This window comes from Triticum dicoccoides, chromosome 1B (genome assembly GCF_002162155.2).
Source record: "Triticum dicoccoides isolate Atlit2015 ecotype Zavitan chromosome 1B, WEW_v2.0, whole genome shotgun sequence".
Classification (NCBI taxonomy): Eukaryota; Viridiplantae; Streptophyta; class Magnoliopsida; order Poales; family Poaceae; genus Triticum; species Triticum dicoccoides.
The window spans coordinates 72268199-72287455 of record NC_041381.1 but is presented as its reverse complement, the minus strand read 5'-3'; the positions used below and the strand labels follow the sequence as shown (position 1 = coordinate 72287455).

The 19257-nt window shown below is 43.0% G+C and overlaps 2 protein-coding genes across 2 annotated transcripts; both read right to left on the bottom strand.

Annotated features, from left to right (window-relative positions):
* Positions 1 to 313: 313 nt before the first annotated feature.
* LOC119350167 lies at positions 314 to 3535 on the bottom strand. The gene is made up of 5 exons (XM_037618128.1): positions 3406 to 3535; positions 3207 to 3274; positions 2018 to 2736; positions 1382 to 1507; positions 314 to 895 (listed from the first exon to the last, which is right to left on the bottom strand). The coding sequence occupies exons 3-5, from the start codon at positions 2321 to 2323 to the stop codon at positions 314 to 316; spliced, it is 1014 nt and encodes a 337-aa protein (XP_037474025.1). The 5' UTR covers positions 2324 to 2736; positions 3207 to 3274; positions 3406 to 3535.
* A 1698-nt stretch (positions 3536 to 5233) lies between these two features.
* Positions 5234 to 16660, bottom strand: LOC119320190 (replication factor A protein 1-like). Its single transcript, XM_037594299.1, has 15 exons — positions 16410 to 16660; positions 16263 to 16307; positions 9042 to 9194; positions 8690 to 8963; positions 8500 to 8602; positions 8288 to 8418; positions 8120 to 8201; positions 7902 to 8034; positions 7659 to 7816; positions 7136 to 7580; positions 7002 to 7063; positions 6736 to 6919; positions 6569 to 6642; positions 5698 to 5799; positions 5234 to 5602 (listed from the first exon to the last, which is right to left on the bottom strand). The coding sequence occupies exons 3-14, from the start codon at positions 9192 to 9194 to the stop codon at positions 5748 to 5750; spliced, it is 1851 nt and encodes a 616-aa protein (XP_037450196.1). The 5' UTR covers positions 16263 to 16307; positions 16410 to 16660; the 3' UTR covers positions 5234 to 5602; positions 5698 to 5747.
* Positions 16661 to 19257: the final 2597 nt, after the last annotated feature.

The following is a 19257-nucleotide window of genomic DNA, read 5'->3' as shown; positions in this document are numbered from 1 at the left end:
TATAGAATAAGCGGTGAAAACCCGCTTTTGACTACAGAGAGAACAATATAATCTAAAGGTGAGGCCTTCACATATATACAGTAAGCGATGATAACCCGCTTCTGAGTACAGAGATAACAACAAAGTTTAAAGATCGTAGACTATATCATACACTACTTTTCAGCATAGAGGCAGCAAGTGAAGACTAAAGCGTACACATATCTTGCTTGGAGTGCGCCAAAATGCGAAAGATCCTGGTCTGATCGATATGAAACAAAAGGTGCCTGATTTAGTAACCACAGAAGCATGCTGTTCAGGACACATTGACCAAAGCTCACCAGAAACTATTTCTGGTTGCTGCGAGGCGCTGCTCAAACTTCATAGCAATGTAGCGTAGCCTCTGCGTCAGTCCTTCAATGCTTGCCAGCGCTGTTTTCATAACTCCCTTGGTGCTATCCCGCCCTTCCAAATGCCGAGCAGTCGTTGTGTTTTCTATTTGGGCAGAATATGAGCTCATATACCTGACAACGTAGTAGCATGTTTTGCGCAGCTTCTTGATTGTTTTATTTGATGCAACCAACCATTTGACCAGGTGTGTCACTTGATTTTCAAGCTTCTTGACTTGAGTGTAGTGGTAGTCCCTCATTTCTTTGCCATATGCATTTTCCATGTATCTAATAGCTTCAATAGCAGCACTGTCTTCAGTATCTTCATAGCTATCTAAGATTGCACCTGACAGAGAACTTGGAACAAGTGCATCATCGAGCAATTCCAAAGAAGAAATGAAAGTAACCGTCACACGATTCTTTCCGCCTGGGCATATCTTGTGATAGTAAGTTGCAGGGGGTAACTTCAGAGCTTTCAGCATCAAGGCGAATATGTGGGCATAAGGAATTACTATCAGATAGTCATTCTCCTATGCAAGCAAAGTAAGGGTAAAATTTCTGTCTGACAAAATAATAGTTGAATCGACAAATGAGGATTTCAATTGGGAATGGTAGTTTGATTGAGTGTGAGGCCCTGAGTTGTTTTATTTAACTACATAAGAAAAGTTACAGGTAGGCCTTCCATTCTTGTAGGCGCCACTAATTGTGAGGATACATGTGTAGAGTCACACAATTGAAACAATGAAAGAACAGAAAACTGACCAAAGACACCCTTTCCAGAATGCAACACATGAGGAAAATATTGTCCAGGAAACAAATATGTTTACTACAACATCACCTCATTCAAAACAATCAGGATGAGTTCTGGAAGACCAATTTCCACGATTATGCATGTATCTTTTATTCACTCTTCCAAGAATACAGAAGCAAGGCAAATAAGCCGGCGATGGAGCAAAACTGAAAACCAAGTTTATAAAGAACAATGAATGAACTACAACTGGTGATTAGAAGATTACATTGGGCGCAGGCGTTGCTGTCCTTGATGTTGTTGATCCTGGGGAACCGTCGTCACAGACGATGCCAATGTCCATGTCTTCCATTGTGAGATTTTTGATCTGAGATTGAAGAGGTATGTTTTTGATCTGCTAATGAACAAGGAGAATTGAGTAAAAAGGGCAAATAGTTATATGTATATATGCTAGCAAATGTTCATTGATTTGGCCTTGCAAGGTTAAAGCAAATGAATGTATGTTTATAGCGAAGATACTGAAAAGAAGAATCACAGTGGATAAAAGCAAAGGCGTAGCATAGATAAATAACATTGTCTTAACATGTCAACACAGACTTCATACTTATACATGACCAGAGTCAAGTTCAGAAAGGATAAAGATTTCTAGGCCAAAGCTATGAGTAGATAGCTTCGCATCTTATTTAAGCAACCTAGGAGACTAAACACAGCAGACACAGAGACGCTTCCTAGCGGTGAAGCCATACATACACAGCTTCACATGGCAAAGAGACAGTTTAGCAGGCTCAATATAACACTCATGGGGATCGGACACAGTGAGCATTGTCATCATGAAGCTATATATAGAAAGCTTCACTTGCTGATCAGCTTAGTAGGGCTTAGACAGTGCTCATGGGGATCGCACATAGTGAGCGTAGTCATCATCCATGTCTTGATGGCAATCTTCATCGGTCTCTTCATCAGAAAGCCCATCGTAGGTTGGTTGAGCCACATCATCCTCTGAGTACATGCCCTTTTCCTCTAGGGAGGCACGTGCAGCGGCGGTAGTGCTTTGAAGAGCAACAAGTGAATCTTGAATCGCCAAAATAGTTTGTTTTAGAGTGGAAAGAGACAGGCTGGCAGCAGGGTCTAAGGCAGTGGCAGCAAGACCATGGATCTTGTCTGATGCAGCATGCACTTCTTCCAGATAATTGGACGCCTCTTTAGTCATCTGTATGATGGTCTGGTTGCGCTGGTTGACTTCTTCCGTTCTCTCTGACAAGGTATCTGAAAGCCTTGCACAAGATTATTTTTCTTGTTGCAGCCGATAGTAGTTATAATCAGCAAGAACCTTGTTTTCATTATTTTCCATGTATGTAATTGCTTGATCGGCTGCCTGATCCATTGCTGCCTCTCGGCTAACACATGTATGGCTCAACAATTTAGTCCGACATGCGGAAGCATCATAACGCTCTCTGGTACGGTGAAACTCAATCTGTGCCCTATATCCGCCTTGCTCAAGCATATGCACATGGTAAACTGGTCTTGGGAGCTCAAGCTTGTCAAACATTGCCTCAGCCAAAGATGTCGTGCGTAGCTCGACCAATTCCATGAGGATGGTTTCAAAAGATAGGTTCAGGGTGGCTGGCATAAGGCATAAATACAATGCGCGGTAAGAATAATGAAGATCAAAGTCTCAAAATCGACATGCAGTAAGGATCTAAAAGCGCTTTACTAAGTGCATCATGAAACAATGCTGTAATATCATGAGGCTATGAACAGAGGCAATCAGTGATATTAGTCTATGAATGGGTAAATATTCATAGGGACAGGAAATACAGGTTTTTAAAGAGTATAGGTAAAGCATAGGCACTGACAACGTAGCTTGTTAAGTTGAAGTTAAATTAGAAGAAAGAAAACAAGCTAAATATTTTAGAATCAATTAATAAAGGACAGTAAATTATATATTTTGCTGCCGTTATGAGAGTACATCATTCATAGATATATGACAGCACAGGAATATATATCAAACTATATAGAAAGGAATGAAAATGTCTTCATACGCATGAATTAAAGAAACAGCTGGATGTGGATCTGGAAGCAGAGGAATATACCTTCAGTCCGGGCCGTGCCTCTAGGATCTCCTGGCCGTTTTTTTGGAAGACCCAAATAGACTGCACACCTGAGAAGTACAAATCATGGGTGGTCAAAGGCAAAAAAATAAAAGAGAGGGAGGTAGATTTGCGCAGCATGAACACATGCCGTTGGCAACAACGATGTTAGAGTAATGGATCTGGAGAGGAGGAGGCGCACCTGGCAAATAGTAGAGCACTGCGGAGACTCGTTAGAGGATGTGGCTATCCAGGGATCTGGTGCGTTTGGACAAGCATCCAACGTAAAGCAGCTGTAAGCAGATAAGGAGAGAGAGAGGAAGGAGGTAAGGTGGACGGGGAGAGGGGGCAGGGGGATGGGGTGAGCAGACGAATCCAAGGAAGAGAAGATAGGGTTTGGTGCGTGTGACCAGCTAAGAGAGAGGGCCGGCGGGTCGGCCCTGGAAAAAGGCCGATGGGCCATAGGAGAAAAGGGGCACTCTCAAACAAGGGACTCAACAAGGAGAAGAAGCAGAAAAAGGCAGGCCGGGAAAACATAGGCGGAATGCATTTTCCTTTTAGTAGGCATTCGAAATTATAAAATGCAGAATATTTCACAGGAGTAGTATATATGAACACTGTCATTCGATTTTGATTTTATAGATCAATGATGCCACTATAAAAAAACAGGTGTGTACGATTTTTTGTGGATAGGAAAAATGTGTTTTTCTTCGGGCAGATACAGATAATTTCTGAGTACAATATTAATAATTTTAAAATTTTAAAAAGTCATTATAAGAATGGTCAAATGGGCGAACATTGGGATTTGAGTAGGAGGACCGTCAGAAGATGAACTAACTCTCCGTGGAATATAGACGAGCACAGAACACAAAAAAATAAAGTAAGAAGGAAAAAAATAATAAGAGATAACTTTAGCAGGCAGGAAGTGCTGGGCATGCCTATATGCAGCACATTGAAAAACAGAAACATTTTTCTGAAATGACGATCATTTTATGGTAGAAAGGAAGGAAATTTAGAAAATAGGAAAGCACGAACATTTGTTGAATTTGCGAACAAACGATGGGAAAGCAGGGTCATTTTTAAAAATTACGGGCAACTATTCACAGCAATGAACAACTGTTGAATTTTGAACACTTATAAGAAGAAGCAAAATTTCTTAATTTACGAACCATTTTGGAACAGGGAAAACTTTTAGTTGTTAACCTTTCGCAAAGAGAGTACTTCCTGAGAATAATGAAAAAGTTTTCAAGTTGCCAATAATTTTTCAACCTGCGGTCAAATAAAAAATAGTTTTTTTATGTGTAAACAAATTTTGAACGCACAATGGCAATTTGTAATTTAAAATAAAGTACATATAATATTTTGGCAGCTGTTGCTATTTGAAGGGTAGAATTCAACTTTGACTGTAAACCAGGGCCTTGATTAGAAATCTAAGATTTATTTTGTCGTAAGACCATTGAGCAGATAATGGGAAGCAAAGAGCCCCATAAATTAGCGAGTTGGTATAAAACCTTCTTTCCCAATGTTTCATACATGGGAAAAGTCTAGAGCTGGTGAATGAATTATTAGTTCACCTGTATGCAAATATTGAAAAACCAGTAAAAAAATAAAAATGAAAACAGAAAGCACATAATATGCTTTGTCCAGCAGCAAATATCCCAGATATAAAGCACACAGCAGCGGAAGGCGGCTCACAGACGACTCATAGACACAACTAAAGGCTTAGGATGATAGGAAACTAAATTCGTAGGATCCCTTTGCAGAAAGCAACCATATAGCATCAGGAGAAAGCCAAAGAATGAATGATATTGAAACAATAAGTTTAACTGGTGATTCATAATCCTGATTAGGTGGCGAGTTCTTATCGATATTCAAACATACACAAAGAACATCTTGAGTGGTCATCTGGAACAGTTAACCAACAGGAATGAACATGATGTTTAGCTCGGCAGATAAATCAGCGAAGGACAAGGGCCATTATGTTAGCAAGGGTAGCAGTAAATATAAGACATAAGAAGAAGCACACAACATAAGAACAACAAGAGGACTTAGAGCAAGCAGCATGATCCAGCGGTATTTATAGTGGATAGTTGTCACAAGGAGTTCAGACAGGAAGAACTAACGGCGATATTTACAACGCATGATGCTTTGTTCGAGGACGTAAATAAAGGAGTTGCCATGACAGTGGTTTGACACAATTCTACAGGTGTCAAAGCCCTGTCTTATAAAGCCGCACAAAAGTAAATCCAGTGCATGCCCAAAAGCGCACTGAGTCGACGATCTTCAAACCCGATGGCCAAACCGCTGCTGTGATGCAGTACAGTTGAGAAGGTCTGTTCAGCACGACATCCGTCCATCGTAGACTTTACTTGATAAGCAAGCACAACATAGAAGAAACCCTGAGAAAGAAGAGGAATCACAGTTATTATCATATTGCGACATACCATGCATCATGGATGTAGAATAGATGGAATTGAAGAGATGTTAGTCTTACCGTATGTACATATTTAGATTACAACATGGAACGACCACTCCATGAAAGAACTACTGCTTCGGTTTCTTTGGGACGCCAGCACCCTTGCTAGGGTTGTTTGTCCTGAATTTGATCAATTGGCAAAAATAAAAGAAATATTAATAATGTTGTCTTCGCAAGAAAGTCTAGACCCATAGAATGTCATAGAAACAACATGGATTTAAAGATTAGACACGTGAATTGGAGAACATAAATAAGCAGAAAACCAGCTTTATGGCTAATTATCTTGCATGGACGTGCAAGGAAAAATAACTGAGAACATATATAAAATGCTGAAGCTAAAAGGATGTTTTATTGAGCCTCTCATGAATGTGGAAATAGCAGGTGTACAAAGAAATGCCTGATCAAATAGCATCGCATGCATCAGCGAAGAAGAAAATATAGTCAAGATGCATATAGAGAGGTGGTTTTCATCTAAAAGAACAAAAGACCCACTGGATTACTAAATCACAGCCTAGTATAACTGTATAGGCGTCTAGCTTACAGTGAATCAATGAACAACAAAACAGTGAAAAGTTGATAATATTTGTTGTGCCCAGATAACTAATCTGCATATACCAATGAGCCACAGAAAAGGGAGCAAACTGGCAACAAAATAGTATGTACCAGCTTCTTAAGAGATATGACAAAGCAACAAATACAATGGTAACTGGACCCTAGAACTATATTAGAAAGAGCACAGACCATGCGCATATACTAAAACAGGAGATATTCCATAATCTAATATCACAACCTAGTTTGTTTCATAAAAGGCAGAGCAAGACAGGAGTAAAGTCGATGTCTTTGTCATAGGCGCGGAAGTAGCTGAATGTAACAGTTCATGACCCTTTACCTCTTGGCCTTAGAGGGGTCAGGAACGATGATCTTTGGATCCTCAGCAGTTGTGGTTTCAGTCTCCTGTCCAACCTGTACAGATTGGTGCCAACACAGATTATTGCACATCAAGCATAATTTGTGCAGAATAAGAATGATGTTTGCATATTAAGTACAGGCACTAACAGTTGGCATGGGTGTAGGCTGAACAACATTTCCAGCGGCGGCAATCTCTTCGGTTTGGGTAACTGCGACAACCTTTCCAGCCTGGGCAGTAACGTTGCTAACGGAGGCAGGTAGTTTAGTGCCCTTAGACTTAGGGGGACCAATAAAAAGCTTGCGGCGAGCACTTTTTGGGCATGGGGACCGGCTGCAAAAAAGGAAAAACATCAGTCGTAGGCAAAGAAGAAGTATTTTTAGAATGTATGCTAGGAGAAATGGAGGATTGATACCTGGGTGTTTTAGGCACAACAGCATGTCCTTTTCCTTTGAATGCAGATATAGGAGTGTTCATCTGGCAAAGAAACAACATAGGCATTAAACGGGTGAAAGAGAACTTGAGAGAGGAAACCAGCAGCATATATACCTCATCGAGAGGTAGCACAACGAGTGTAGACAATCCTATAGAGAAAGAGGTGGGAATGGGCACTGTCATGTCTGAGCCCTCAGCAGAAGACGATGCTCCAGAGGCAGATGATGCACCAGCAGATGCAAAGGGTACAAGGTCAAGCTTAAAGGTTTCATCAATTCTGCCAACTTGGAAGGACAGCTGGGTGCTTGCAGGCTGAAAACTCTTGTTGGAGATAGAAACGACCAGCCTATACTTCTGGGTAACAAGGCGGGAAATTTCAACAGGCAAACCTACATCAGAACCTCCTATCTGAGCAAGATCAAGCGCACTTGTAAAACCTGGGTACTTGCGGTGAATCAAAGTCATGAGTGGCTTGCCAACAACTTGTTTTGCAGCCCTATCAAAGAACATAAATTCTGCTTCATTTGCGCCATCGCTTCCGAAAGTGCACACGCAGTATCTAGACATTGCAAGGCAAATGGACTCAGAATCAACCCAGTAGACAAACCAAAATAGACTATGAGGGAAAGGCACTCACGAAGGATCTGCTATGATAGAAGAACAGCCATAGTCTGAGCAACGGTACTGCCTTCCGGAGGTGTAGGTTGTTTTATGGCATTTCTGGCATGAGAGGAACCACCAACGGTTGTCAGAGCCCAAGCCTGTGATAGTAACCTTGATGATAAACTGTTTCTTCTACATTTAATGATGAACACAAGTATAGTGAGAGGATGCTAAAAAGAAAAGGGAAAGGTATAGAAGAAGTAAGGAGAGGAGGTACCAAGTTGTCAAATGGGTCAAGGGCAAGCAGCTCCTGAACACTCAGTTCAACGGGAGGTTCACGAACAGGTGCTGGAACGATCGCTTGTTCTCCTGGGATGTGAGCAGTGACGGCAGGAAGCCCTTCTACAAGGCTGGATTAAAAATGGTTAATTGTGACCGAATCATAATAGATCTATAAATCTCGACGACCGACAACCACATAGAAAGAGGAAATACCTAGCACGAAAGGCATTCATCTCTGGCAGGTCCTCATCAATGTACCAGCGGCATGTAGAGCTACCACTCAGGCCTTTAATACCTATCGAGACACATAGACAAGGGAAACTGTGCATCAAACCGACAGATTGAACAACGGGCTAAGTGAGTTATAGATCAAACAATCACCTCGGTATGCTTTTGGCAGTGTTCCTACAAAGATAGCAATGACAGCTGTGGATTCACTTGCAGCACGGACCTCTTCTGCCTCGAACTCATGGGCTCGAGCACCCCAGAGAACAAGGCTGATTTCATTTCCGCTACAAGCCAGCAGGAGCGAGTAAATAGAAGGAAAGGGCAGAAGAAAAGCAAAACAAAGGAAAAATAAACAAGGGGCTCACATTTGATCCTGGAGAACCAGAGTCCTGGTATCTGAAGGACCAGCTTGATGCTGTGAGTGTACAACAACAATGTCTGTGACAACAATAATTCGGCCAATCACATCTGTAAATAGCAAAGAAAATGTAAGATAATTTAATGGAAGAGCAAGAGTAAGCAGGGCATATATGAGGACAGCATTGAACGACTAACCGATAAAGTGAGGAGTGTGTGGGCCTGGTATTGGGATATCCGAGAAGGACATAAGGCTGTAAGTGCAGTATGGGAAATCTTCTTCATCATCCACCACAGGATCAACAGTAGTAAAGCGAGTGAACTGCATCATAAATGGGCTGTCAACAGCCCTGTAAGTGGGCTTTGATGGTTTGCACATGAACCTCTTCATTAGATAAACACTGCCTTCCCGCAAGACATCTTGCAGGCGAATAGCTGGCTCAGTAGGGATCCGGCCATACATGTGGGTTCCCTACACATTTACATTAGAATTTAGGGGCGCAGGCTAGAATTAGCAACATGAGCATAGATTTTGCAGTACAAAACAAACCTCTTTGTCAAGCACCACAATGTCAGTATGCATAATGGCACCTTCATCGGTCCCACCTCGGTAGTGCCAGATGCGGGACACCAGAACCTTAGCATTCCAAAACATCTCTCTGTCATTGATCTGGGAGAGAAGGCTCATCCTCTGGCCCGACATCTGCAGTATACAAGCAGAGGTGAGAAAACAAGGAGAGACAGAGAAAGAAAGAGCAAGTCTAAAGATACTATTCACATGAACTCACTTGATCAGCTGGAAGGTAGAAGGGAATCAAATCGATGTGAGCAAGCAGGCAAAGGAAGCATCACACACGCGCACAAAAGTTTTTTTGATGCAGGAAATTGGATGACATGGCAGATAGGGCAAAAGAAGCGGCAAATATGCAAAAAAAACCCGGTTCTATTGCAGGAAGAATATAGAAACCACAAAAACATACCTAAGCAAATTCATTGGTTATATATTACAGGGTGTTACTAACACCGCCTAGCGAATGGAACGGAATATCTCAGGGAACACGATGTTCCTTGTCTGAGAAGCAGGCTCGTCATCCTCTCCTTTGATCAAGATCTTTAGTGATTTCTTTGAAGTAACACGAGACACCGCGACATAGAGCTGCCCATGCGTGAACACGGGTGTATCCAAGTACAAACCAACATTTGAAAGAGTCTGCCCTTGACTTTTGTTAATAGTCATTGCATAGGACACTCTAACAGGGAACTGTCGACGATGCAAAGTGAAAGGCCATTTAGGATCTTTGGAGGTCAACCCTATCCTCGGAATTAAGACAATGTTGCCTATGTTTGAACCAGTCATGACAATCGCCTCAATAACCTTATCAGCAAGCTTTGTGATTATAAGCCTTGTGCCATTACATAAGCCTGTTGATTGGTTTAGATTTCTCAAGAGCATGATGGGAAGGCCTACCTTTAGTACTAACCTATGGTACGGAAACTTATTGACCTTAATCCCATTCAAGTATTCGACAGGGTAGAAAGCATCTTGATTGCGAACCGCATCAGATGAATTCCCTATAGTATCACAACTTAGGTACTCTCTCTCACTGGTAGGCACTAAAGACAAAACATGCTCATTGATTTTTTCAGCAGTTTCGTTCGTTGGTGTTAGGATTGCTCTTTCTTTTAGATAATCAACATTAGAGTACCTAGTAGGGATTTCTTTGTATACAGCCTGAACAATAGCATCAATTTTATCACCATCAGCATGTACTAAAAGTTCATCAGGGATAGTTATCCATGATGGATCTGATTCCCCCTCACGGGCAACAGCAGGTGCTGTGCCATCACCTAAACTGAGAACCCACTCAGCAAAGTCAGCCACTTCAGACTGGAAAACCAGATCATCTGTGTGCGCAGTCAAACGCATGTTAATGTTTAGGTGTAGAACTTCAACAATATTCCAAAGAGGAGAGTTAGTGATTGCAGCAGCAAGAATCTGTGCTCGAGATCCACCCTCAATGACTGGTAATATTTGCCTAAGGTCTCCACCTAACACAATAATCTTGCCACCGAAAGGAACTTTAGCTAAGGCAGGATCGTTAGCCGACAGGACATCACGGAATGACCGGTCCAGGGCCTCAAAGCATTTTCGATGGGACATCAATGCCTCATCCCATATAATAAGATCAGACGCTTCAATTAGAGTGGAGAGCATGGTAGACCTCTTAATTTCACAATTGCCATAATCAGGCAAATCAATAGGGATTTTGAACCTAGAATGCGCTGTTCTGCCAGCAGGCAAAAGCAAGGCAGCAACCCCTGAGGATGCAACCGACAGCACCACCCTCTTACTACCTCTAAGATAAGCATCAAGTGCATTCCAAAGGAATGTTTTTCCAGTACCACCATATCCAGAGACAAAGAAAAAACCAGGTTTTCTAGATTTGACACGATCAATTATAGCAGAGAAAGCATGCAATTGGTCTCTATTCAATCTATTATACATCACCTCTGCCTTTTTTAAAAGACTAACAACATCAACATCTAGCGCATCAAAAAGCATATCATTTTGCACAGAAGCATCATCGTATGCAGATTTTAAGGGTAGTTTGTGATCTAGGATGCATGCACTATTCTTAGCAAATATAACAGCTAATTCATCAAGTAGAATGTCTCTTAACTCAACAGGAGGAACAACATATGTGAAATTATTCTTCGACTTCTGAATTCTGTACCTAATATCATCAGCTAAGTAAATCTCGTATTTTTCAAAGAAAACAGCTTCATCATTGACAGCACAGTGAAGGATCATAGTAACGAACAGCTGGCGCAATTGGTTTCCCATACCCCATTTAACAGCTTCGTCAAAAGCAGTATACCACTCCATGTCATCGCCAAGCAACCCTCTTGCTCCACATGCTTCTTTGAATGTTGAGTATACAATGCCATTGTAAGTCCTAACATCCTCATAGCACGTCGCACCTTTGACAATCATAAGGAGCATTCTAAAATAGAAAAGCTCTCCGGTCGCTGGATGCACAGAGTATATTCTACCAATTCTATCGCTCCTTGTCCTAGTTTTCCATCTCTTGTCCTCAGCTACCCAAGATCACCTAGTTGGGAAATCACAGTAAGTTAAGGACCTAGCAGCAGGGTGAACCCTGTTCGCCACAAACCATTCAGTTAGCATTGTTTTTTGGAGCCAGGCATCACTAATCGCCGAACTCAGAGTAGCATGTGTACGAAAGCGCACGATGTGCATGTTCAGGAGATGGACAGGCAATCTCTCAACAGACGGTGTTTTGCCGTGTATATCATAGCCGTAAACCCTCCAAAAAGAATCATAATCAACTATATAACGACACTCTCTGTACTCTTTAATCTCATCAACATCCTGGTCCCCATCACGCCTAAGGTTCTCAAACAGGGTTTTGGACTTATCTGGTCCTTTGGTAACATATTTATATAGATATTTGATAACATATGTTTTGTTACACCATTCAACATTAATATGTGCTTGCCATTTTTTTAATATAAGCATGTTATAGGGGACCACATGTCTATTATCAAGCCTGACATTGTTCTTCATTACGAAACGTCCATTGTCAGGCCGCCTATATAAGGGGAACCCACTTTCATCAATGGAAGTTTCATCCTGAAATGGTTTTGGAATTTTTTTTGAGCAAAAGCCCTTTTTCATGCAAGGGCATTTTGGACCATCAACGCCACAGGGGCCGTGCATCATGAACTCAGCAACAAGAGCATATCCCAAAGGATCCTGTACAGGATCAGGGATCTCAGCTGAGATATAAGAATTTATAAGGGCTGGTGTGACGACCCTATCATCGTCCTTCTTTTGCCAAACAAGTATGTGTGCATGCGGCAACCCCCTCTTCTGAAACTCAATAGTGTGCAAGACTGAAAATAGGAGGAAAAGGCGGAAGAAACAGTAAGTAGTAAATAAAAGGAGGATAAGGGAATTGAAATAGGATTGCAAGGGGCAGTACCAGCAACTACAGGACCAAAGGCATTCCCTTTTTTAATTCGATGAAGGTACTGCACAAGTTTCATGTGGTACACCCTAACAGCAATGTCAGCCCTATCCATTGCTGTTTGCCCAGGATCAACACAGTCAAGGATTTCTTCCCACTTTGGGTTACACGTGAAAGTTGTGAAGACATCCGGCGACCCATGAACCCGTGAGATAGCAATAGCATCTTGAAAATTTTCATACATATACCGGCGACCACCAGTGTAAGCCGACGGCATAATATTCTTCTTCCCAACCTCGGACCCACCAACCATACCCTGTCCTACCGCATCGACAACACCCTGAAGATTCTCAGCCCGCATATCATTGTTACACTTAAGAATGAAATTGAGCCGGCATTCATCGATGCAGGCTCGGAAATCAACAGCAGCCTGTGATGACAACAGACCACAGCATAGATATGGATTATGTTGTTCTGGTTTATAATGCGAGCAGAAGCAATAGAAGTCTCGCATGGTCATTTTAACCCTCTTGTTTGGGTCATCACTATCAGAATCAATATAGCGCACACCAAGCTGAAAGCCACGTTCACCGTACGGGAACAACAAAGGATATTGCAAAGGCATGTAAGTAGTATCTAAAGAGGAAATACGACGAAGATGATCTGCTTTAGTGCGTATTATCAGGTCTCTACATGGCGCCTCCAATGTAAACTCACCATAAACCAAAGCTGCTAGCTCATCAGTTGCAGGCAAATTAAACTGTGCGCTATCATTTTCTCCAGGAGCTATAAGCCTTATTGAAATCACCTCATGTTTATTATTTTTCAATATCTCGCTGGCCATACGGAATTTTTTGACCAAAGAATTATTTGCATCAAGCATCTGCATAAGACCCTTCACAATCTCCTTATCTAACCCAGCGCCAGTTTCATTCTGCTGACTTAAGGCCTGGATCCTATTGCTAACCTCATTTTCTCTGTCATGTATGTATAACTCTGCATATTTGGGAGAATCACCCTCATTTGGAAGCAGCGATCCTATACGATGACAAACTTGACCATTAATTTTAAAAATCTTTGGACCTCCACCATCGTTTACAGATCGGTCAATTTTTGCCCCCATAGATGTAAAAGCAAACAGGCAATTGTACTGGCGTATTTACTTAATAAACTTTAAGCTGCGGGGCGGGCCTTTATAATCAAGCAGATCTGCTAAGAACGGAGGTGGTTTTTCAAAGGGTTTAACGAAGACCTTCCCAGCCTTACAACAGTTGTTGTAGGCCACTCGTCTTTTGGTGATAGCAGACTGTGACTTAACCCTCTCGCGCCACCAAAAGCTAGCCTGGCAGCGGTTGCATCGGTAGTCTGGACCTCCATAGTACGACCTTTTTGGATAAAAAGCTGTAGGAGAACCGTATCTAGTAAGGACAAATGACACCGGGAAGGCAGAAAGCAACATGGCTGATAACAGCACACAGGCATACCTTTAAGTATGCCCACTTCGTCAGGAGAAAACCCAACCCAATCAGGATGCAGAGGCGACGCAAGGGTATGCTCTGTGCAGACCATAAGAAGACACTAACATGCCAGATAACAAAAAGGAAGAAAGCTATGAACAACTACAGGAAATACGAACTGACCACCCTTGTTATGAGCGCGTAGTCTTTTCAACAAGAACTTGCACCTCTTACGATTCCGTGCAGTCTCAACAGAAGATAGGAAAGGAAAGAAGCCATCTCCTATGGATATAAAAAAGAGAGAGAATGCTAAGGAACCAAATGCTGGCTACTAAAACTCATCCAATTGAATTCAGAGGTGGACAAGCGGAATGGAACATACGCTTCCTCTTCCGAACAAGGGGAATGGCAGAGCTGGCCGGGACAGCAGGCAATGCAGCAGTAGCACGAGCAGCCCTGCGCGGGGCAACCGCACGCCCCGAAGCAGGAGGCCTCCCCAAAGGAGCAACAGAACGTGAGGGAACAGCCCGACGCGGAGCCATACCACGAGCAAAGGGACTAAGAGAACGAGAAAATACACAACATAGTGCTGCAACAAAAAAGAAAACAAACACCCAGAAAATATTGAAGCTAGGTTGGTGGAAATTAAACAAGACAAGCCCAGTTTATAAAACATAAAAGGCAACGATATCGACATGGCAACAGAATTCAAATTTATGAACCAAACCGAAGGACGGTGAGGACAATATTACCATCAATTAAACAAGACAATGGAACAATAACAACATCCCAGACTGACTAAATAAAGGAAACAGATGCTAGGAGGCTTGAGTACAGCAACGCTAGATTTGCAGGCGGCCGGGCCAGGGCACGGAACACTCTTCTAGATGGGTCTGCGGCGGACGAGCGCGTGCAAGCAAGAATCCTCTCCAAATAAGCTGCATAGCGAACAGCTGATGCAGCAACAGCGACCGCGGCGTTTCCATAATTCCTATAGACAACAACACAATCATAGTTGTAATCTCTAACTACAAATCCATACAGTCCCTGCAAAAAACTAATTGCCTGAAGAGCAGCCCGTTCATACGCCTCTGCAGAACCCAGACACGTAGGACTCCAAAAGAAAACTCTCCGTGGCATCTCAAACACACCATCCCCAGGAACCTCAACCTCTATCCCAGCAAGGACATCGCCATTCCCATCGACCTCACACAGATAGCTAGGAGGAGGAAGTTCATAATGAGCCATGACAGTTTCTAGGATCGGCAAAACAAAGGATACCATAGCAGGCATCCTGGACATGAAAAAGACTGACCGAATTATAAGCAAGAAACAGCACCCGAGAGCAAACAAGGAAGAGAGCCACAAGGAACAATGAACAATAAACAATAGTAAATAAAAGCACAGAACCACACAACGCACGTAACACGCATGATTAGAACCAATTAAAATACTAAATTCTAAAGGAATGTAGTAAAGCAAAAGCCAGGGAAGGAGGCGAAACCTTGCCAAGCTGGAAGACGGAGTGAGAGGCGTGACGTGAGCTGACCCACAACACAAATCTGGCGAACCGGTGGGCGAGAAAACCAGGCAACCACGCAGCCAAACGTCACAGAGGAACACCTACAACACACCAAAAAAACGAACGAACATAAGCAAATGCGCACAAGCCTATGGGCTCGCCTCCCAACGAGCAGCCCTTTGCAATATCTTTACTCTCCAGCAAACAAAGTAGGGTCTAGACTAAACAGGATGGAAGAAGAAAGACAAAGAACAATGGCAATCTGAGCACACACATGCCTACCAGCAGCAGACAAAGAACAGTGGGAACCTGAGCACACACATGCCTACCAGCAGCAGACAAAGAATTACAGCAACAATCTCCATTCAGAAAGGCACAAGCATTAAACCACATGCACAGGCCAGACGCACAGGAGCATTAAAGCCTAGACAACAGAGGAAGAAACAACAGCAGAAATCACCTGCAACAGACCCCATGCCAACCTAGACATAACCACAACGGAGACGAAGACAAGAGCGCAACCAAAACATACCTAAAATAATAGGGCCAATCCGTCGATATAGGAACGACAACAACCAAAGCATCACACTTTAGATCAAACATGGCAGGCACTCATCCATGTAAACTAACAGAGCCAATCCCTAGCTAGGGCTAGGAAACAAAACAACCGACGCATCACAGAACAGATCTAACCTGACAAACACTCATCCATGGCTTGGGAAACAAAAGATTGATCTCAAACCGGGGAAAACCCAGCCACGCATTTCATCAAGCAGTTGTAAAGCAGGGGAGAACCTCACCTCAGAAAGAAGGAAGAAGAACACGCACAAGTAGATGCAGCATCCCTGTAAATAAAAGAATGGGGAAGGAACACACAAGAACAAGTCAGAACACATTAATCTACGATGAGAGCAGCAGAAATCGACCAAATTGAACAAGAAACCCACCCTAACCAAACGCAACAGCAACAGTGCGAGGAGCCATGCCGAAACAAGCCGACGACGGGGTAAGCAGACAACAAGCGAGCCGCTGATGACCGATGAACAACGAGAACGAGCGACAATGGCGACTGGATGGCGGACGAGAGCAAGGCGAAGAGGCGCAGGCGGGGGGAAGTGGGACGAGACAGGAGGCAGAGAGGCAGGGGAGAGCAGAAGGAAACCACGAACCCGGTCAAGAACGCTTCTCCCACGCGCTGTAACTTTTACATATACCTAAGAAGAAACCCAAACCGCCCGACGCGTGGGACCAAGGATAAGAAGGGACCACCTCCAGCGAGAGAAGGGCAGGCAAGCCCGCGTAGCAGCACGCAAAGGATGAAAACTCTCTTTTACCCAACGGGCCGAGCGGAGCCACCCACAGGAACAACAACGACCAGATCAGGGCGCACACATGAGACTGACATATGGGGCCAGTCGCGGGTGAAGTGGAGACGCCGCTGGCGGGTGCGTAGGAGGACGGTAAAAAAAATCCTGACAGCCCACGATCCACCGGGCACAGCCCACCACCGACCCACCCCTGCTTTCCATCGACCGAAACACGCACCGAGCGTGTCGCTGCAACGCTGCCCCACGCGCAAGCGTCGCCCACTCGTCAGCTGCTCCTGTGCCTATCGCCGGACGTACAGGAAAACGAGCGGCGGGATCTTTACCAGCCCGACAAGAACTACTGTTACCGCAGCCAGCGAGGCCAATCAAACGCGCAGGATCAATTTCAAACCGCGATGGCGCTGGTTTAGCGGGTACTCTAGGAGGCTTTATATGTTCAATGTGCATGATATATCTGGTGGGAGAGGAGAAAGCTTGTCCTATGCGAGCCAACACAAGAAGCAAAAGTATGATGTCGGCGGCATGTGCTTTAATAGAGAACTTCATAGCCGCAACTACTGCCAAAGCATGGCCACTTGGTGGTCTTTTTTATGTTTTCTTTTATGCTTTTTTTGGGCTTACTTGTGTTGTGGCCTCTACAGACTATGTCGGTCGGTTTATTGATACTCGTTGTTGGACTAGTTGGCTGCTTTATTTATAAAGCAGGACGAAAGCCCATTTCAGGAGACTATTCCCAAAGAATCAGCGAAGGAACAAAAAGGGACATTTACATCTATGCCCTTAACTCGAACCCACTACTCAGTTATGCCCCTAATTTTTAGGTATGCTCAGTTTTGCCCCTCCGCCGTTAGTGTCACTTATAGAAATGCCCTTTTGCGACGTTACCGTCTGGTCAAAGAACTTTGACCACCCAGAAAAAAATAGCAAAAAAAATCAAAAAAATCTGAATTTTTGTGGGATCGAAGATAGTCATGTCTGCAAGGCGCGTGCAAATTTGTGTGCCGTTCAGACACCCTGAGAGCTCGTGGCAAAGGAAATCATAAATTTTGTACGCATGTGAACAATAAATTCAAAAAAGTAGAAAAAAATTCAAAAAAATATGAAATTTTGGCGAACTGAAGATACTTAAGTGCACAAGATGTGTGCACATTTTTATTGTGTTTGGACATCGTAGGAGCTCACGGAGAAAAAAATAAAGTTTAGCTCCTACGAGCTCGTACGGGCTCATACGACGTAAAATTTCAGATTTTTTTGATTTTTTTTTGCTATTTTTTTCTGGGTGGTCAAAGTCCTTTGACCGGACGGTAACGACGTAAAAGGGCATTTCTATAAGTGACACTAACGATGGAGGGGCAAAACTGAGCATACCTAAAACTTAGGAGCAAAACTGAGTAGTGGGTTCGAGTTAAGGGCAGAACTGGAATTGGCCCGAACAAAAATGGGACTGATGAACGTGGATGCCTCTTTACTTTACGACTGGATTGGTGTAGCTCTCAGACCAAGAGAAAATAGAGGTGAGGTGATTATCACATGTAAAAAAACTATTAAATCGTTGGCTGATGTACTCACTGTTGAGGCCTTGGGCTATCTATCGCGTTGTTGGCTGGCTTTAATGGATTGGTCGTTAACCCCTAAAAAAAGATTGATCATTACGCCAGTTGACAACAACGGTCCCTCCATTTTTAAATATAAATCTTTTTAGAGATTCTAATATGAACTATATAGAGCAAAATGAGTGAATCTAGACTCTAAAATATGTCTATATACATCTGTATGTAATTCATATTGAAATCTTCAAAAGGACTTATAATTAGAAACGGAGGGAGTATGAAAGATGAAGGCCGACAAGGAAGTGTTGTCACATTTTCAAAATATGTGAACAACTTTTAGAACACATGGACATTTTTTGAATTCAAGTTTGTTATTTTGAGCACATTCTTTTAATTCGAGAAAAAAACAGAAAACACGTATTTTTTTCGTTTCCGAGAGGCACGGTTGTGACTCTCGCTAAACACATCCGTGTCTCTCGCGAAAGCAAAACTGTAACTCTAGCAAAAACAAAAAAAAAACCAGGAAACAAGTTTTTTTCCGTTTCTGAGAGGCACGGCCGCGCCTCTCGCGAAAGCACACCCGTGCCTCTCGCGGAAGCAAAACAGTGACTCTCGCGAAAGGAAAAAAAATAGAAAACATATTTTTTTCGTTTCCGAGAGGCACTGTTGTGACTCTCGCGAAAGCAAAACCGTGACTCTCGCGGAAGCAAAACCGTGACTCTCGTGAAAGGAAAAAAAAAGAAACACGTTTTTTCGTGCAAAATGTTTTTTTTTAATTTGATCAAAAAGCTAAGGGAGATCGGTGGAAAACCAAAACATCAAAAAAACCAAAAAAACATTTAAAAGCCGAAAACGCGTGCGGAAAAATAAAAATAAGAAACAAAATTCAGAGGGAGCGCCTAGAGCGCGACATGTGG

Coding starts and splice junctions, on each gene's coding strand:
- LOC119350167 (XM_037618128.1), bottom strand. CDS start 2,323: ATGACTAAAGAGGCGTCCAATTATCTGGAAGAAGTGCATGCTGCATCA. Junction 1,508..2,017: donor ATGATGACTACGCTCACTAT/GTGCGATCCCCA, acceptor GTTCATTAGCAG/ATCAAAAACATACCTCTTCA. Junction 896..1,381: donor CAGCAACGCCTGCGCCCAAT/GTAATCTTCTAA, acceptor TTGCTTGCATAG/GAGAATGACTATCTGATAGT.
- LOC119320190 (XM_037594299.1), bottom strand. CDS start 9,194: ATGTCGGGCCAGAGGATGAGCCTTCTCTCCCAGATCAATGACAGAGAG. Junction 8,964..9,041: donor TTGTGGTGCTTGACAAAGAG/GTTTGTTTTGTA, acceptor GTAAATGTGTAG/GGAACCCACATGTATGGCCG. Junction 8,603..8,689: donor ACACACTCCTCACTTTATCG/GTTAGTCGTTCA, acceptor TGCTATTTACAG/ATGTGATTGGCCGAATTATT.